The sequence below is a fragment of the Corvus cornix genome, chromosome 7, assembly GCF_000738735.6.
Source record: "Corvus cornix cornix isolate S_Up_H32 chromosome 7, ASM73873v5, whole genome shotgun sequence".
Taxonomy (NCBI): Eukaryota; Metazoa; Chordata; class Aves; order Passeriformes; family Corvidae; genus Corvus; species Corvus cornix.
This window is the reverse complement of record NC_046337.1, coordinates 20487301-20504905: the sequence shown is the minus strand read 5'-3', so window position 1 is coordinate 20504905 and position 17605 is coordinate 20487301. Positions and strand designations below refer to the sequence as shown.

At 36.8% G+C, this 17605-nt stretch overlaps 2 protein-coding genes across 8 annotated transcripts in view; one reads left to right on the top strand and one right to left on the bottom strand.

Annotated features, from left to right (window-relative positions):
* The window catches only part of SLC25A12 (solute carrier family 25 member 12), a 46515-nt gene extending 45745 nt beyond the window's left edge, over positions 1-770 (top strand). For both annotated transcript variants that reach the window (XM_039555176.1, XM_010406784.3), the window contains one exon: positions 171-770. In XM_039555176.1, the coding sequence (XP_039411110.1) occupies positions 171-354 (184 nt within the window). In that variant the 3' untranslated portion in view covers positions 355-770. The remainder of the gene's footprint in view (positions 1-170) is intronic.
* Positions 771-2206: 1436 nt separating this feature from the next.
* The window catches only part of DYNC1I2 (dynein cytoplasmic 1 intermediate chain 2), a 28825-nt gene continuing 13426 nt past the window's right edge, over positions 2207-17605 (bottom strand). For 4 of the 6 annotated variants that reach the window (XM_039555177.1, XM_039555180.1, XM_039555179.1 and 1 more), the window contains 11 exons: positions 11302-11391; positions 10911-11073; positions 10719-10818; positions 10111-10236; positions 9051-9197; positions 8617-8730; positions 8130-8263; positions 7008-7152; positions 6040-6180; positions 4889-5014; positions 2207-4194 (listed from right to left, as the gene is read on the bottom strand). In XM_039555177.1, the coding sequence (XP_039411111.1) occupies positions 4081-4194; positions 4889-5014; positions 6040-6180; positions 7008-7152; positions 8130-8263; positions 8617-8730; positions 9051-9197; positions 10111-10236; positions 10719-10818; positions 10911-11073; positions 11302-11391 (1400 nt within the window). In that variant the 3' untranslated portion in view covers positions 2207-4080. The remainder of the gene's footprint in view (positions 4195-4888; positions 5015-6039; positions 6181-7007; positions 7153-8129; positions 8264-8616; positions 8731-9050; positions 9198-10110; positions 10237-10718; positions 10819-10910; positions 11074-11301; positions 11392-17605) is intronic. The other 2 variants (XM_039555178.1, XM_039555181.1) reach the window with 2 other exon arrangements.

Genomic DNA, 17605 nt, shown 5'->3' with positions numbered 1-17605 from the left:
TGGTCTGACCTCATTCACTTCACCATAGGCATTAATTATTTAAGGTCAGCTTTAACAGTCTTCCATATTCAGACAAAAGAATTAAGTATTTAAGCCTGAATAAGTCTATTTAAAGTCCTTCCTTATGTAATCTAGACTAACAAAAAGACCTTTTTTCTTCGTTCGAACAGCAAACCCACTGGATCAGAATCTACCCCAAAAACTCGAATTTCAGATCTTCCTCCTGTGAATCCTGCACATATAGGCGGATACAGACTTGCTACAGCTACGTTTGCTGGTATAGAAAATAAATTTGGTTTGTATCTTCCAAAGTTTCGAGCTCCTGCCACCACCTCAGCTCAAGCACACAGCTGAATCCTGAAAAGATGTTTCAAGTGAACAAAGTGATGCAGTGGAAAGAGTTCACAAGAGTACTGCTGTATTTTTTCCAGTCAGCTGCATGTGTTCTAGCTGAACTGAGCTTGCAAATCTAATTGCTCCTTTCAAATATTCATACATACCTGCATTTATTTATTTACACACAAGGAACTGATTGAAGCTGTGGTTCTCTGCCTTGTTTTAACCAGTGGCATGAAGCTGTAGCCTAGACTTTGCCTTGCACAGCTTGCATTTAATGTTACTGTACATATTGTACATCTTTGTACAGAGACATCAGGGCATCTATACACATACATTTATATAATGGGTATTGCAGTTCATAATAGTTTGAAATGTACAGATGTTTTGAAGGTGTTTTGTTAACAATCATGACAATAAAATGTTTAAAAACACTTGTGTCAGTTCGTTTCTTTGAATTTTTGGGAAGTTGTCCAGCATGATTGTTTTTCCCTCCACAGAGTAAATGTAAAGGTCAGATGCACCATTTAATGAATGGACAGGACTCTTCAGGAATGCCCTTCCCTCTGGTAACAGCAAAGGAATTAAAATGCTCTGTGCTGGCTCATAAGTGTTAGAGAGCACAGTAATTAGATGAGCACATGCAGTATTTTATTTTGCAGCACTACTTTATGACAAGGAATTCTCTCAAAATACAGGCAATACTAAATGTGTAATAGATATTACTTCTACAGTAGCATATTTAAAACACAGTGAGAGATTTGCCAGTTACTGGCAAATCAAGACTCAAGAATTTTTACAGGGTTTATTACTCAGCGTGTCTTTTTTCCCGAATAGAAAACTTGTTATAAAAAACTGAAAGCATTCTCTTTATTTCTAGATTGTTTTACCATGAGATTAGGTTATTCTGTGGAGGAAAAAACCTACTTATATTTGTATTATTTTAATACACCAAACTGATTGTTTACATTTACAGGTGAGTGGAAGTAAAAGAGAAAGTGAAAGCTTGAACTATTTCTGGCTTAATATCTGCCAAAAGTTTCCCTGGTATAATATTTAAATGCAAAAATGTCAGAGGAAATAGGGGAGTCTAGATTTCTCCTGTTGAGGAACAAAATTAGTTACACTGTCCAGCCAGCCAGAGACGAGATAGGTGGGTTTCCAGCCTTGCTTACTGAAGTTTTACATGTTTCTTACAGGGTTAAACATCCTGGACTAGAGCATACCCAAGTGGTATAAACTGATTTCAGGTTCTGTTTTCTTACTTAGGTGACAGCAGGCCCATCAGGGATAAATCAGTTTATGAAGAAATGGCTTCTTAAGAACTGAACACTACACAGACCAGCCCTCCTTCAGCTCTAGCCTCTAAGAAAGATAAAAATGACTTTGGTGCTGAATAATATTTAGTGAGCCACAGGTTACAATACATTGACCTTGGGAGTCTGATCACTATTCTCCGATATGACTATAGATAATCCCATTCGAAGGCTTCCTTCTTTATTTGTTGTATTGTGTTGAAGGAATTTCTTGTTCTGTACTGTTTTCTGGATAGAGACAGGCTTCACAGGAACTCTCTCCTGTATCTATGTATTTTGTCCTGTGTTTTTCTAAACAAAGACAAAAATGGTGGGTACCCACTGGCATTTAATCTTAGTCACAGCTTGTTGACTGACTTGATCAAGACCTTAGGAGACTTCACAATGCACAACAGCATTTGTATTTCTTACAGCTCCAAAACTGGACAGTTTGGCTCCCAGAAGGATCATTTACAGCATCTAGCGTCGCTTTTGGTCTCATCGTTGCAGGTATGGCTTTTACAACATTTTTAATCTGTACTCAACTATTTGTGAGGGAGGACCACAAGCAGGAATAAAGACACAGTAGTACTAAATTTAATAATTGAAAATTATTAAAAGGTTGAAATGACACAAAACTAATGCCATATGACCTGCATGTATGCAACAGGCATTGGAAGAAAGCCTTAGCTACTGGACTTCTGAAAATAAAAGTGTGAGGGAAATGTATTATTCAATGAGAAGTAATCTCAGTAAAAAACCCCACAAGAACAACCAACCAAAAACCCAAGTGCCCCCTCCCTCCAAAACCATCAAACCAAGAGACCTTCTGCTTGTTAAGATTTCCTGTGCCTAAAGGTACAAACCATCTCATGATGTGCCTATTCTGACACAGTTCACATGCTTCTCAACTGAACAGAGCTGCTGTTGTATGGTTGAGATCACACACAGGGTAAATGTTGCAAACCAAGCAGCATGACTGCACTGAAAAAGGAGGGGGACACACCCTTGGAATGCCAACACCAATGGGAAGCCTAAACACATTTCACTTCCACACCCACCAAAAAAGAAAACTTTCTAAAGAGAGAACTGCTGTTACTGCTGTGTCTCTGTAAGCTGCTCATAACAGAACTGAGACAAGGAGAAACAGGAAAAAACCCAAACCAGAAAAGTTAAACAATGAAGAAACAATGACAATACTGGACACAAAACTGATTAAGGAATACAAACCTATTTCCTATTTTTAAGCATATAAAACCAGATCTGCTGGGAAAATGATAAGCTTGTAAAAGACTAAGAACAAACGTAGAGTCCTAAGTTAAAGGCTACAAAACTGATTTAGTGCCTAACTAGTGCAACTCACAGTATTTATTTAAAAAAAACCGAAAGCAACAGCCCCCCTGCAACCAGTCTTGATAGAAAACTTTATAATATGCTAAGAAAGAAAAACAAGTAACCTTTAACAGAAATTCCAACTGTTCTGTTTCAAGCCATTAGAAGTTTTGTTTCAATAAAAATGTTAAAAATCAATAATCATCATAAAAATCTTTACCTTAGTACAGAAAATTAGTAGCACGTCCGTGGTTAACAGAATGCAAATCATCATGCTATAGAAATTAAGTCAAAATCTAGTTCCTTATCCTTTGGAAAAAAAACAATTGATAACAGGAGCCTTTTTGCTATCGACCAAATTGCCATGGCAGTAAGGGGTGGTTGGGAGTAGAAAACAACCCTGTGATGTGTGTAGTAAAATCAGCTCCCAGAAACTTTAAACTACTGCAGGGACACAGATTAGAGGTCAGGGCAGCTGACAAGTGCTCGTATAATATTTATTTATGAATCAGTCTCACCTTTTAATGCACCAATTCAACAAAAGGAAATTGGTATTAAATATGTATTTCATTAATTCAGGTCTGATTATCAAGTAAGTTTGTAACTACAGACAAATTTTTATTCACATATATTACCCACTACCAGAGTCTGAGGCTTATCTATATATAAACAATGAAACTTGGAACATACGCATGCATATCATGGGTAATTTGAAGAGTTCAAATTAAAGAATGCTTCAGAGATTTACTACCTAATGAAGGTTAGTCTGTAATACAGAAAGTTGTAGGAGCAGAACTTTTCAGAAAGATATTGTTTCAAATTGGACTTTACAGAAGCCAAGTAGCAAATTTATACCAGGTTAGTGTTCAGCAAAAGAAGATCCTTGCAAAGTCAACGTTAACTGTATTAAAAGTTACACAAATCCAAGAATGTGCTTGTAATTTATATATAAAACATAATGCAGGATCTGATTTTCACTGATCTTAATACGTTTCAAAGTCCATTGTTGAATCCATATATTCCTCCTTAAGCTATGATTAGAACTGACACATGAACTGACACTAGGATCTGCATCCAGCCACTCCCAGGTGTAGCCCAGCAGCCTGTTTGGAAGGCTCTATGCTGGGATGCGGGTCGCAGCCTCCTCTTCCGCATCAGCTCTGTTGGCGTTGATTTCTGCCAGCGTTCGGCCAAACCGAGTCCACTCATCCCCGCGAGGAATGGCGATTTGCTGTGACACAGAGAGTGTTACTGAAACCTACTGAGAAATAAAGCTGAGCTCACTTTGAACAGCAGAGCACTTCAACAACGTTCAGAAGAGGTTCCACTAGATAAGCTTACCTTTATTTTAGTGTAAGCAACACAAGCTCCAACTAATAAAAGAAGCAGAATTTGAGATTCCGGCATTGAAGTACAGAATGGTATTATTACAAGCTTGTGCTATGTATCTCCCTCTGAGAGACTGCCTCCAAAGGGCAATACTAATGCTATATCTCATCCCCTCAATTAGTCATGTACTACTGCAGTACACATACTTGCACAGTAGCAACAGCTTCCCTGTAAGAACAAAATCAAGTCTGCTTCACTGCAACAATTTTGTTTTGTTCAGTACTTCTCAAGCTAGGGGCAGAATTCACATGTGCCACCGTTACAAAAAAGATAAAATTTCTATGAAAAAAACCCATTGATTCTTACTTCACCAGCCTTACAGTAAAGCTTCGTCTTTTTGACTGGATGACAACATGCTAAAAAGTTATGCTAGAATACCTTAAATAAAACACCACTAGGAAATATTAATTCAAAAATACAAACTAAACCTAATTATTATTCCTCTAATGACAGGAGAAAAAAGTGAAAGGCAAGCTGCTAAATAAAGAAACTCAAGTGTTTTGCAATATACTTTGCACAATACATGGCATACATACCTCTCCCACGTCATATATAACTATTTGTCCCTCTGAATCACCTACAGCAATCTCTCTCCCCGAATGTGTCCATCTCACACGGTTCAGAGCAGGATTGCCCTCCACAGTGATGCTTGCAGTGGGCACCTGTACCAATTCAAAACACATTGCTAAAAATGCATCAGGTTTCCATAAACTAGAGATTACACAACACAGCTAAGCCATCTGTGCTGCATCAAAAGAAGCACCCAACACTTCAACTGGTGCATGGTATGCAGATCAAGGACTCTGTTCACAATACAAAGACCCTCAGTGACCTTAAGCTATTGCCAGTGACATGACCAAAACAACACATCTGTCCCTTGGCCAAAGTACAAACATCTGCTATCAAAAGGCACATCTGCACTCTTCTCATGAGACAGGAGGCACAGGCCCACTTTCAGGCAGTGACAAGGCACCCTGGGATGTCAGAAGATTATGACACAGGACAGGGAAGAAATCAGCTGTTTTGGCAGGTCAAACTCTGTCCAAAAGGCTTGAACAGGTAATTCCAATTTGAAGCCACAGGCTGGCATATGGTCCTACAACTTTCTTCTATAAGTAGTTTTCAGACAGTGAAATTTAAGTACTAAATATCTGTCAGGTCTCTCCTCTGATCTACCTCCAGCAAATCTTGGGAAAGATTTATATTATAATGAAGTATAATCCACACCAGAAAACCAAACATTCAATTCTCTACGTTTAGAAACAAATGTCTGCAGTATTTCCCTGCAGTATTACTGTGGCAATGGGAACAACAGTGGTGTGTGGTAACAGGTTTATTCACACTGTTAAGCTGTCGGCTGACAAGACTGACAAGGGTGAGAGGTCTATAATCACTTTCCCAACATGGATCAGTGTTACACCAACAGATGTTTTGCTCTTTTGTTATACGCAAAACAATTTAATTATTGCTGTTATTCATTATGAGGAGTCATTTGTAACCCTGTAATCAAAGAATGCTATTTACTACACAGAAACTACTGGAACTACAGCATATTTAAGAAGAACAACAAAAAAACAATCTATGGCAAAAAAAACCAAACCCCAAACTACAGTAAACTCCTGACTTTTTTTTTTTAAGAGTACAAACAATTTTCCAGCTGCATTCGACTCTTAACCTGACTTCTCACCTCAGTATCATTGTTGAGATTCCACAGGTCAAGTCTGCCCATCCCATCAACACAGGCAAACAAGGCAGGGTGAGTTGGAGACCACATCACATCATAAACATAATCCGAGTTGTCTTCAAAGGAGTAGAGAGGTTTGTTATTCTGAAAAGAAGCAAAGATAATAATGCAATACCCAAACCCTACATTTCAAAATTATAAAACTAACAGGTAAAGCAAAATACAGAACTTCAACAGCATTACCAGCAGTAAGTAAAAAGTGATTTGCATTTTGACTTGCTTTAAAAAAATGCCACTACAAAAATCAGCCAAAAACGAATGCTTTTTATTATTAAAGATATGCTTTCCAAAGCATGCAGCCATTTTGCTGGCTGCTACTATAAAACAATCAATAGCAAGCCAACTGTAAATTGTAAATTTAATGTTTTAAGAATCTTGTAACTCAAGCCAATGATAATTCAGTGACTATTACTCGGAGATTTTAACTCTGCTTCCTCTGCTTTGCATTTCTCAGGGCATCAGACTAACAGAGAAAGAAGTAATTCTGGCAGTGGAAATGACAGGTATTTCAATTGTGAGTCTCACCAAATTTAACTGACATTAGTTTTGGTGCTGTCCCTTAGTCCTCCAAAAAATTGTAGCAAAACATTTGCCTTATGAATATATGAGGTAACTGACTTTATAACATGATTTACATTTGATTACTTTGTAATAATTGTTGATAACAAAGGGCAAAAGGGTGAAAAGAATGGATCAGAAATATACAAATGATGTACAAGCTGAAAGCAAAGTTTTATGTTGTTAATCTTAGTTTTGCTCATCAGCTGTCTCCTCTTTGCAGGACTGCAGCTAAGACCCTCAGAACTTCACACAATTTGACTTCAGGTTAGTGAACCTCCTTAAGTAGCTTACATTATAGCACCACCTTGTGTCAAGGGCTACGAAGAAAACCACTGAACTATCTAAGTTACCTTCGTTGTCCAAAGCTTTACTGTCCAGTCAAAAGAAGAGGTGACAAAAAGATGTGAGAAGTCTACAGGTCCAACTGCTGCATGGCAGTTGATACCTGTGATTGGTCCCTGGTGTCCTTCAAACATCTCACTGATTCCAGCTTTGCTGTTTCAGAATATACAACCAAGGTTAATTATCTGGAAACCAAACATCTGCAGACAGAGATAGCACTGAAATGCAATTTAAATACAGCCACAAGAAGGTTTTGCTGCCTTATATGGATGTTAACCCACTGCAAAAGGCTTCACCACAGCAGGATCACAGAAGACCAGGCTTCAAAACAGACCTTAAGTTCAACAAGTATTTTCTACTAACCTTATGTGCCAAAATGTATCCTAGGGACAAGAGACTCATTCAGCAAGTACCAGTCTACACACTTAACTACATTGTCCTCCAAGCAATAGCTACAACTTCAATTCATACAAAGAACAAAATCCAGTCTCAGGAATAAGCATAAAACTCCCATTAAATTAAGAGAAGTTGCATACGCTTTATGGGCATGAGGGTCAGACATAAACCAGTAAAAATATATCCCTAATAGCCTCCTATCAGGGGTGATGAAAAGGAGGGAAACAGATGGGAAGGATGTTACACAAAAGTGATACGATTTGGGGTATTTTGGAACCAAAAAAGCTGTGCAGCAAGGTGATATGTATTTGAGATGAAACCTGGACACCCAATTGTATTTAAGAAAGCAATTGATAAGATACAGTCAGACAATTTCAAAATAGATTGAACAGCAGGAGAACAGCTAGCCAATTTAACATTTGTGCGTGATGTTACTGTACAATTATCTACAAAACTGATACAAAGTTTGGAATGTTCTGCTACAATTCAAATGAATAAAAGCACAGTGACCTATGCTATCCTCATCAACACAAACAACTCGTAATACCAATTCAATATTCCAACTATTTCTGTTTTCAATGAAGCTCTTCCTCAAGAAAAAGTGAACTGGAATTCAGACAGAGATACTCCTTAGTGCAAAGGAGAAAATATACAAAAATTTTGATTGTAAAGCATGCAGGAACTCATCCTTTCACTATTTTTAATTCCTTTGAATAATTGAAGTTTGTATTCACCTGCCATGACGGCATGCAGTGTACACTGAGCCTTCTTCACTGCCAACAACAAAGTTGTTGACATCTCCAATAGGGAAAGACATGCAGGTAACAGCCACAGCCTTGGACTGTTTGTGAACCAGCTCCATGCTATCCTGTAGTGAAAATATCAGCAACTTAATGTATAAAAAGAAATACTAACACCTACAAAATCCTTTAGATTTCACAACAGAAGGGTTTTCTTTTTATTTTACTTGGATAGATTGAGCAGGAATAAGGAAGTTTTATTATTACATTTGTGTTCACCACTAACACAAGTACACCAAAAATATACGAAAGAATCAACAGAAAATATTTGATTCCACAGGTGGGGAAATATTTTATCAAATATCAAACGACCTTAATTCTACATGTTGGGAAAATGTTGATTAATGTTTATTAGATCAACTGAATTTTTTATAGACTATAAATCTGGAATAGATACTATGTATATCCAAACTTATCTTACCTGTGGTTGGGAAAGCATATCCAGACTCCAAGAGCATATTTTCCCATCAGTTGAGATACTGATCAAATTATGAGCATTCTGGGTCCCAACAACATTTACACAGTACACTGGGTGCTAAGAAACAAAATATTATCAGAAAAGAATTTAGAGGTAATAACCAGTTCTGATATAATTAACGTACAGTAAAATACACAAGTTCACCATTTAACAAAGCACAAAAGATTGATCACAATCAAAAGTACAAATGATACTCCCCTATAAAACTGATACTTGTTTTTTCTGACACTCTGATTTTTGTGAATAGCCTGGTTCCTAAGTGGCAAAATATGGACATAAACATTTAAGCATTGCCAATCTAGTGCACTGGACAGAATTTCCTAGACATGAAACACATCTCAACAGGGCACAGTCCATGAAGATATTTCACCTCCTACCGTGTGAGCAGCAGCTGAAAGTGGCGTTCTCTGCACTGGGGTTCTCTTATTGCTGCGATTATCCCACAGCACTATCTGGCCCGAGTATGTGCCACCAACCACCAGATTGGGATGAAATTTTGCAAATGTAGCTGACATCACTGCTGACTGAAAGGAAGAAAAACAACAAAATACACAAACTATCATTCAATGATACTCTGTCTAAAGCTAAAGGAAGTATCAGAACTTCTTTGCCTAAATTTATTCAGTACATTATTTCACTGCCCAATTACTTAAGGATTCACACACCCTTTGTAACCCCTCAACATTATTGTTGTTTCAATTTAAAAATGAAGTTTTCCTCCTCTTTTCTTTCACATGCATACATCTGTGTTCCTCCTAGCGTAGTTTATTAGCAAAGGAAGGCCCAGTAACACACAAGATTTTAATAATGTTTTGCCACATTCTGTAGTCATTGCTTCTTTGAGAATGTAGAAATACATTTTGATATAACAGAGTTACTTTTGCAATCTGGGCTTTGAGAGTAATGTGACAACATGAGGTTAAATTTTGATTCAACTGTGTAATTTTCCAAAACTATGGAAAAAACATGGATATCCTGGGCTTGGCATAATGTTAGAGATTTGCATGTTTTTATCTTTCAGAAAACTACTAGAAAACCTCCATCTGCCCTTTTCCTTGATGCATATGTTTCTAGTTTTCATCCTCATTCCGTTTCCTCAGGCTGTCTTCATTTTATTCAGTAAACTAAGCTGTAGTATACAATCCCACTCAAGCCCCTTACATACAAACCTTTGTGGTTCAACCATTACACAAGAAAGTCTTCTTGTTTTTAAATAAAAACAGAAAATGAGTTCTCAAACAAGACTGAATTCTGAATGATGTCAGAAATTCTGAAACAGAATAATATTTCTCAGCTGAAGTCTCTAGCTATCAACATCTGTTGGCAAATAAATGTGGTTAAAGCAAATGCCAGCCCAATGAAATTATATTGACAAACATAAGGAAAGTACTTGTCCAAATTCATCAACATAAAATCCCTCCCAAGACAGAATCATACCTGGCAGTGAAAGACATACTCTGGGGTAGTTTTCTTGTACTTCATATTCCATACAAGGGCCACTCCATCAGGCTCGTGAGGCGCATCCTCATTATTGTTGTAAGAGGCTACAAGTAATTCTGGATACTGCATGGTAAACGAAAAAGACTCAAAGTAAGCAAAATAACTGTCTAATGGTCCAGATAATCCTGGAATCTTTGTTTTCTTTTGCCAAAGTAAGGTTAAAAAACCACCTTGCATTATAAAGCCATGAAAAATTGTCAGTTGAAACTGCAATTGTTGCTAGTTTAGCTCCTAAAACAGCATTAACATACACATTAGTCTTGTTCTTTCATCACAACTTGCTTTTAACTGTAAAACCCAGTACTTTTAAGTGAAGCCAAGTTACCTCTACAAAGCAGTCCATAAGCCAACTTTCCTCACAATACGAACCTTTTGCTACCTTTCACAGAAGATTAACAGCTCTGTAAACTTTTTGCAAGCCATAGAACACATAAGGAACACATTTAGAAATACAGCCTGTATCAGCTGTGCTTTTATGGGAGTCAAATGCACAGAACTACATCAATTTACAAAGTCAACTGTTTAATTTAAGCATTATTTTTTACCTGAGATGACCAGTCCAGACAACTGACAACACGATGCTTTGACCAACGTTCATCAAAAAACTGCCTATTTAAGGACAGTTTTGCTCCTGCTTGAATCTCTCTGTAAAGACAATTAGGAGATATTAATCTTAGATCACTTTTTCAATTAAAAGTATTGGACATGCACAGAAAAGTATTCAATATTCACATTACCCTTCTTTGTCCTCTAAGTCTCTTCCACTGTAGTCAAAGAAAATGTTGATTTGCTCAGAAAGGGCTCTTTCAACAATCCTTGTGGAGTGGTCAAAGAAACTTAAAAATTCTTCAGAATGCAAAATTTGTTGCTTTTCCTCCTCTGTGAGTTCATGAGGGGCAGCTGAAAAAGATTTATACAGACATTTGCTGCACTGCACGCTTTCACCAATTCCTTGCAAGACAGAAAAACAGTGTTTATCATGATTTTTAATAATTTTTGGATTTCGTGCTTTGCTGGCTAATTGGTACTTAACAATGAAATTAATTTTAAATTAATAGAACAAAGAGTTAAAAATGTATTGATGACTTTCTTTACAGCACACACAGAATGTCTTGAGGTGAACTGTACCTTCTTCTTCCTCCTCTTTTTTTAATGTTTTTTCTTCCTCAGGTTCAACTAACGGTTTTGGTGCAACCACATCATCCTCCTCTTCCTCATCTAAGGAGAAAGATTATGGTGAGACAGGCAGTGTTTCTAAAGGGGAACAGTAACATTCTATATGAATCCCATATAAGCTGATGAAAAATGGTATCATGTAGCTTAAAATGGTTGCATTTGTAAAATGCAGTCCCAAGGATAACATTATCACAAACCAAAATATCATTGGAATACTGTCTACACCTGGGTATTACTGGCTGAGTTATGTAGTTGCATAAACTGAAATAAGACACGCAGAAAATTGTAAAGAATCCAAAGTGGAAATCTGTCTTACAGGCATTTATGATTCCACACAGAACCATGCGGTGGAGGCATGTTCTGTGTAACACACTGACACATTAATGCCGTGGAATAAAGAAAAATCAAATGTCTAAAATAGTCTACAGAGCAGCTGCTTACTTGTGATCTGAAACCATCAGTCTAATGGGTCTGCACATGGCATGAAGATGGCTTACATTAGCTTTCAGGTTGCTATTCTGAGAGGCAAATTTTGCTAAAGATAATAGCAGAGAGATTACATTTTTTCTGTCATTCTAGATGCAAGTCTCATTATCTGTATCATGTTTGGCAATGAGAACTTTACAGGAAAATGTGTTTTCCCTAACTGCAATAAAATGTTAATGTTCAGGAATACTGACAAGGCTTACAGCACTTTCTGCATTTCTACATTTTATTCTTTGAATCCTGTAAACCAGAAAATACCTTTAAATTACTTAGAACTGTGGGATATGCTGGCTTTTTTTTATCCACCTTCTAGAATAAGCTTCTGAAAAGGCTTGTTTTTATTGGTTAAACAGCTACGTCATCTGCTTATAAGGGAATGGCAGCAGGAGACTGCTGCATACCTCATCACAAGTAATGAGACAGTATTCAACAGGGACTAAGCTTGTTTGTTGCAGCCATCTCCCTGACCCATGTTCAAAGTTATCTAGCACAAAAAGCAAAAAAAACCCCAAATCCACATGCATGCACACAAAAAGAGTTAAAAAAAAAACAAGGGGTGGTCAAGGGATGGGAACCAGCTGCCAAGCCATGGTCCCAGCAGCCAGGCCAGCTGACTAGATAGCAACAACCAGATGGTACTGCAAAGATTGTCTCTCTGCTATGAGGTGGCAATGGGATGGCACAACATTTTTCTGCCTGACTGCTTCCAATCATGTCTTTCCCCAATGGCAAGCCTGTGCAATTACCAGCACTCCAGGAGGTCTACAGACAAGCCTTTACCCTGCAAACAAAATACAGCTTGTAGGCCATACCAGCTGCCAAACCACACACATAGTGATAGGTTTAAAGAGGTCTGAAAATCTTTCTAACTCCATAGTATAGGCAATAAAAATATAACTGTACCTGCAGGAAAGAAAGCTTTAAATGACACTGTATAATGCACACAATAATACAAACTCCAACTTAATCAAAATGATAATGACGTATGCCAATCCTACATTACTTGAAATTGAGCGATTTTTATGTTCTGACAAGTTTACAGAACTAGGATAAATGGCATGAATGATTTCAATATATGCTCATACTTTTGAACCAAATGGTGAAGGTTAAAATCTTTCCTTTCAAGGGCCTCAATCAGCCACAAAGGAAAACAGTAATCACTGTCTTTTCAGCCAGCCCAACCGCATTTGTCAGCCCTTTCTCCGTCAATGCAGCCAGAGCAATCAACCTGCCAAACATTCAGAATGGAAAAACAATCTGAAAATACAGGGTATAATGCACCTGCCAGTGAAAATGGCCATTTCAAGAAAAGCTAGTGATCTCAGTGACCCTGCTGAGGAGGCGGTGGTGCAAAGGGGAAAGAACCCGTAAAAGAATTCTTAGTGATCTCCACTCTCTTGCACATTGACACTTCCTTACAAAGCATGCCAATTACAGCTTTTGTGCTACTTAAAAAAAATGAAAGCTTTTTTGGGCAAAATAATCACGCAAAGAAACAGAAAGACACTGCTCCTTTTTCGATGGATTCACATGTACAGCAGCCTTGTAACCTGAAAACTGTATAACTTGTGGCAATTTTAAAGAAGGGAATTCTTAATGTCAAATAACTACAGGTGTGAACAATGATTAATTAAAAAATGTAATATGAGTTAACACACATGACTTTGAGAAAAACACATACAGGATCACATATTCAAATTATGGCCACTTGGATAAAAATCCCCCTCTTTTTTGCCCTGCCAATCAATCTTGCAGAATTGAATGATGCCTTCAAATTTAGAAATTTGCTTTTGGGTCACACTGGATACATTATTCTAGCTTTGAAAGTCCCAAATTAGAAATTTCAGCCCAACCCCCCATTAGTCATACTACACTGATTCTAAGTACCATTTTCAGTGACAGGAGTCAAATTCTTGTCAAACGTAGATGGTCAACCCCTTAGTGCTATATGACCTTCTAATCTACATATTTTATTCAAAAGATCATATAGTTGATTGCTCCTGCCTTTTAATGTTTGAAACATAAATGGCATATATTATACAGAGCTCTAAATTCCTTCATAGTACTTTCACTGCATACAGCCAGCTGATATTACTGCATTTAAATGCAGGATACAACACTTATTTTAATATTCTCAAAGCATCAGACTTGAAATTGAACATGTCATCTCACTGATTTATCCGTAACTGCATAAATCTAAAACCTTCTCTCTAAAGAAGAGTCGCATCCAAACTTTTTCATTAAGGGATCTGGAGAAACCCCCCTCTGCCCCCCCACCAAAAAAAAAAAAAATCGCCACAAATACAAGTTCTTGACCTCATTATCCAAAACTAGAATGCTTTCTATTCCAAACCCAGGAAGCTTTCTCACAGTTCACAAAAAAGGTACCATTAAGCTGCTGGACTAAAAACAAGATAAGAAATGTTTGTTTTAATTACTTTTCCTGTCTCTCCTTCATCTTGAATTTATTTAATAGCAGGCCAGATGCCAGAATTTGCAAGGAATTACCATAACAATAATATAGCACCCAGCAAACACTGAAACATTGGACATACTATTTCTGAAAAAGTTCCAATCTAATAAGTCACAAACCCATGATACAGTGGGGCACTGCATTTATTTCAAGTCAGCTACCTAAATTTGAAACCTTAAGGGCATGCCCTAACTGCATCTACCCTTATTCATTATTGACTGTATCTACTGGCATTTTAAGCCACTTCAATTGTCAGTGTACCAAATATGATTTCAGATTCAAAAAAGGCCACAAAGACTTGGAAAAGTCACAGGGCCGTGAAGACAGGAAATGGGACTCTATGTCACATCAACATATCGATGAATATTCATTATAATATGCTAAGGGATTAACTCCATGTTGTTTCTGACAGGCAATCAGGGGATCTAAGGTTACAAACTGAGCGGTAAAGTAGCTGCTATTTTTATGCAATCTTTAATAGCAACAAATGTCTTGTCAATGAATGCTAAAAACAGATTTAATGAACCATTGAATTTTTACTTTGAGTTAACATCAAAATTGTGATGTATTTTGGCAAGTCAGAAAGAAAAGCAGTGCTGTAAATTAGGCTGCACCTAGCAATAACACTGCAGAGTATAGTTCCAGTTGTCTGAGTAATCTGTTGCTGCAGAGTAGGTTAATCAAAGTTAAATCATCTGTGAAATGGGTGGCTTTGGTTAAGCCGAATGTCTTCACATCAAGTTTTCCTATCTGTATTTCTGTACATTTAAGGCATGTACTAGATAATATAGAATCACAGAATATTCTGAGTTGGAAGGGACTCACAAGGATCATACATGAATATACAATGGTCTGTTATTTCTTTAAAAAATACTAAAATTCATAAATCCTGCATTCGTCATACCAGCATCCAAGAAGCAAATCCTATAAATCATATTTTTATTACTGTGCTTAATATTTTAACTCTGTGTCTTGGAGTTGCTAGCAGACAGCTATTCCTCAAAGAGTGGAGTTAATGCAATAATACTGTCTGCACTCAGCTGTGATTGCACATGCACAGTATTGTACAGCAACACTAAGTAGCAAATATCCAGTTAGCCCTGGAAAGCCTTAATTGTGACAGCTGAGCAAAATCATATTCCCCTATACACCCATCTTTCTTTGGATTAACTGATTTCTAGGAGAGAGACCGATTTTATTGTTTTATAATATAGAAGAATCAATCTTCCTAAGGCAGTTTCTCAAATACTTTGAGGTCATAATAAATCAACATTTTAGTATTGCAATAAAATAATGGAAGTTGTGAGACCTGTTAGAACACTAAATGTCTTCATCTCCTAAGGAAGCTGTCACATTTCAAAATTAATTTAACTGCTACATGAATCCAAAACAGGCATTTCCAAATGCCAAGTTTTATTTGAGGACATGAAATCTCTCATATTTAACTCACTTGGTATGTGTTGCCACAAATATTTCCATAACAACTAGAAATGGTTTTAATCCAAAACTAGTTTACTTCTAGTTCCTATCTGTCCCACCAGACAGACTGGTTGTACTTTGAATGTTTCCTAATGCAGCTTACAATGTAACTACATAACCACTGTAACACACAGAACTGGAACAAAGAGAACTATTTAGTTTGGTGATTCATTGTGGGTTTGTTGGTTTTATTTCATGTGCTGTCCTCCCCCACCAAACCAAGTGTTAGCACAAGTGGACCTAATCAAGCAGAATGACTGCAGAGCATATCTAATAAAACTGCTTCTATTTTCCTTATTCAAAAGCAGAGCTCCAACAGTATTTTAAAATCTTAAGATATATTAAGAAGGGTCCAGTTCACTTCACTTTATAAGAAACTGTGAACACTGAGCTAACCTAGCTCAGATGCAACTTGCTACTGTATAAGGGAGCTACTACAGGTGTAAACTCAGTTGCAAGCTCCACTTTCAAGTACTTCGCAAGGTTGTTTTTGTTTACAGTATATGGACTCAGATAAGTAAGCACAACAACTCAGACTGTGAGAAGAAATAAAAATCAGTAAGATATATTTTACAGAATTTAAATTTATCTAATTGCATCCTGTAAATTCAGGATATTGCATTTGTCAATTGTTTTAAAGAGTTTAAAATTTTCTTCCACCAACAAAAATCTCTTACCTAGTAACTCTTTTTTTGTATACAGCATGATTTATTCTTTTTTTAAAACCTACATCCTATTTCAGACATCATTGTAAAATGAGAACATAGAGCTTTATTATGAATGTATTCAGGTAGTCTTAAGACAGACCTTAAAAAGATCCTCAACACTGAAATCATGAAAAGACTGTGAATTTTGTGAAGAACACGAAATAAATATATTAAAAAAATTTATGGCCCTCAAGAAATCAGTATTTGTAAGGTGGAATGGATCAGGAGACAATACATGTATTGAGACAGCTTTCTGGTAAATGCAGAAATAGAGATGACCACTGTTCCACTCCACTACAGTAAACCTCAGCTACAGCCTATCTACTGTGAAACTCAGATCATACAATCCCAAGCAATTTCCACTGTCAGCAGGCAGCAGAAGTAAAACTCTTCAAGTACATAAACTATCAACTAAGTCTTCAGATTCTATGAACCTGACAGAGGAAAGGAAAAAAGACCTGACAGGTTAGAGAAAGGAAATGTTGAGGGCATGGGAGAAACGAAAGCAGGAAAATCCCAAACACCTACCTGTGCAGGGATACAGATAAAATAGAAAATAGAAAAGAAAACACAGTTAGAGAAAAATCATATCCTCTGGCTCACTGAATAATGAAGTTTCAAAGATATATCCTTGCATAAACACCCAAAAGTTCACATATCAAAGAGCAGGAGAATGTAAATTTATGGATGTAGAAGTATGTCCTAAAATTACTAACATAGAGGCATACTCAGAGTCAGTCATATTAAACAACCAAGAGATTTTGTTGTAGAACTACACACAAACTAGGTCAAGAATAATACTTTCATTTGCAGATAAATTCAAGTGTTTCAACATGGAAAAGCAAATCTGTTAGCCAACTGTATTTTCTTTGGAAAAATTTATTTTTTGAAAAGCAAAAAAGTCATAACTGAAAGAAAGCCTATGTTCAACTGCCAAAACCAGAAACTCTGTAAATTATAAATAAATTAGTTCCTTCTTTTAAAACTCAAAGTGTAAGCTTCAGGTATAAAAATTAAAATTCTTAAGAAGTAGTGGGGGGGGTTAATTGCTAAGTTTGCTGTAAGGATACACAGCCTTCAAGTAAGCTCACAGAATGTTAGGGGTTGGAAG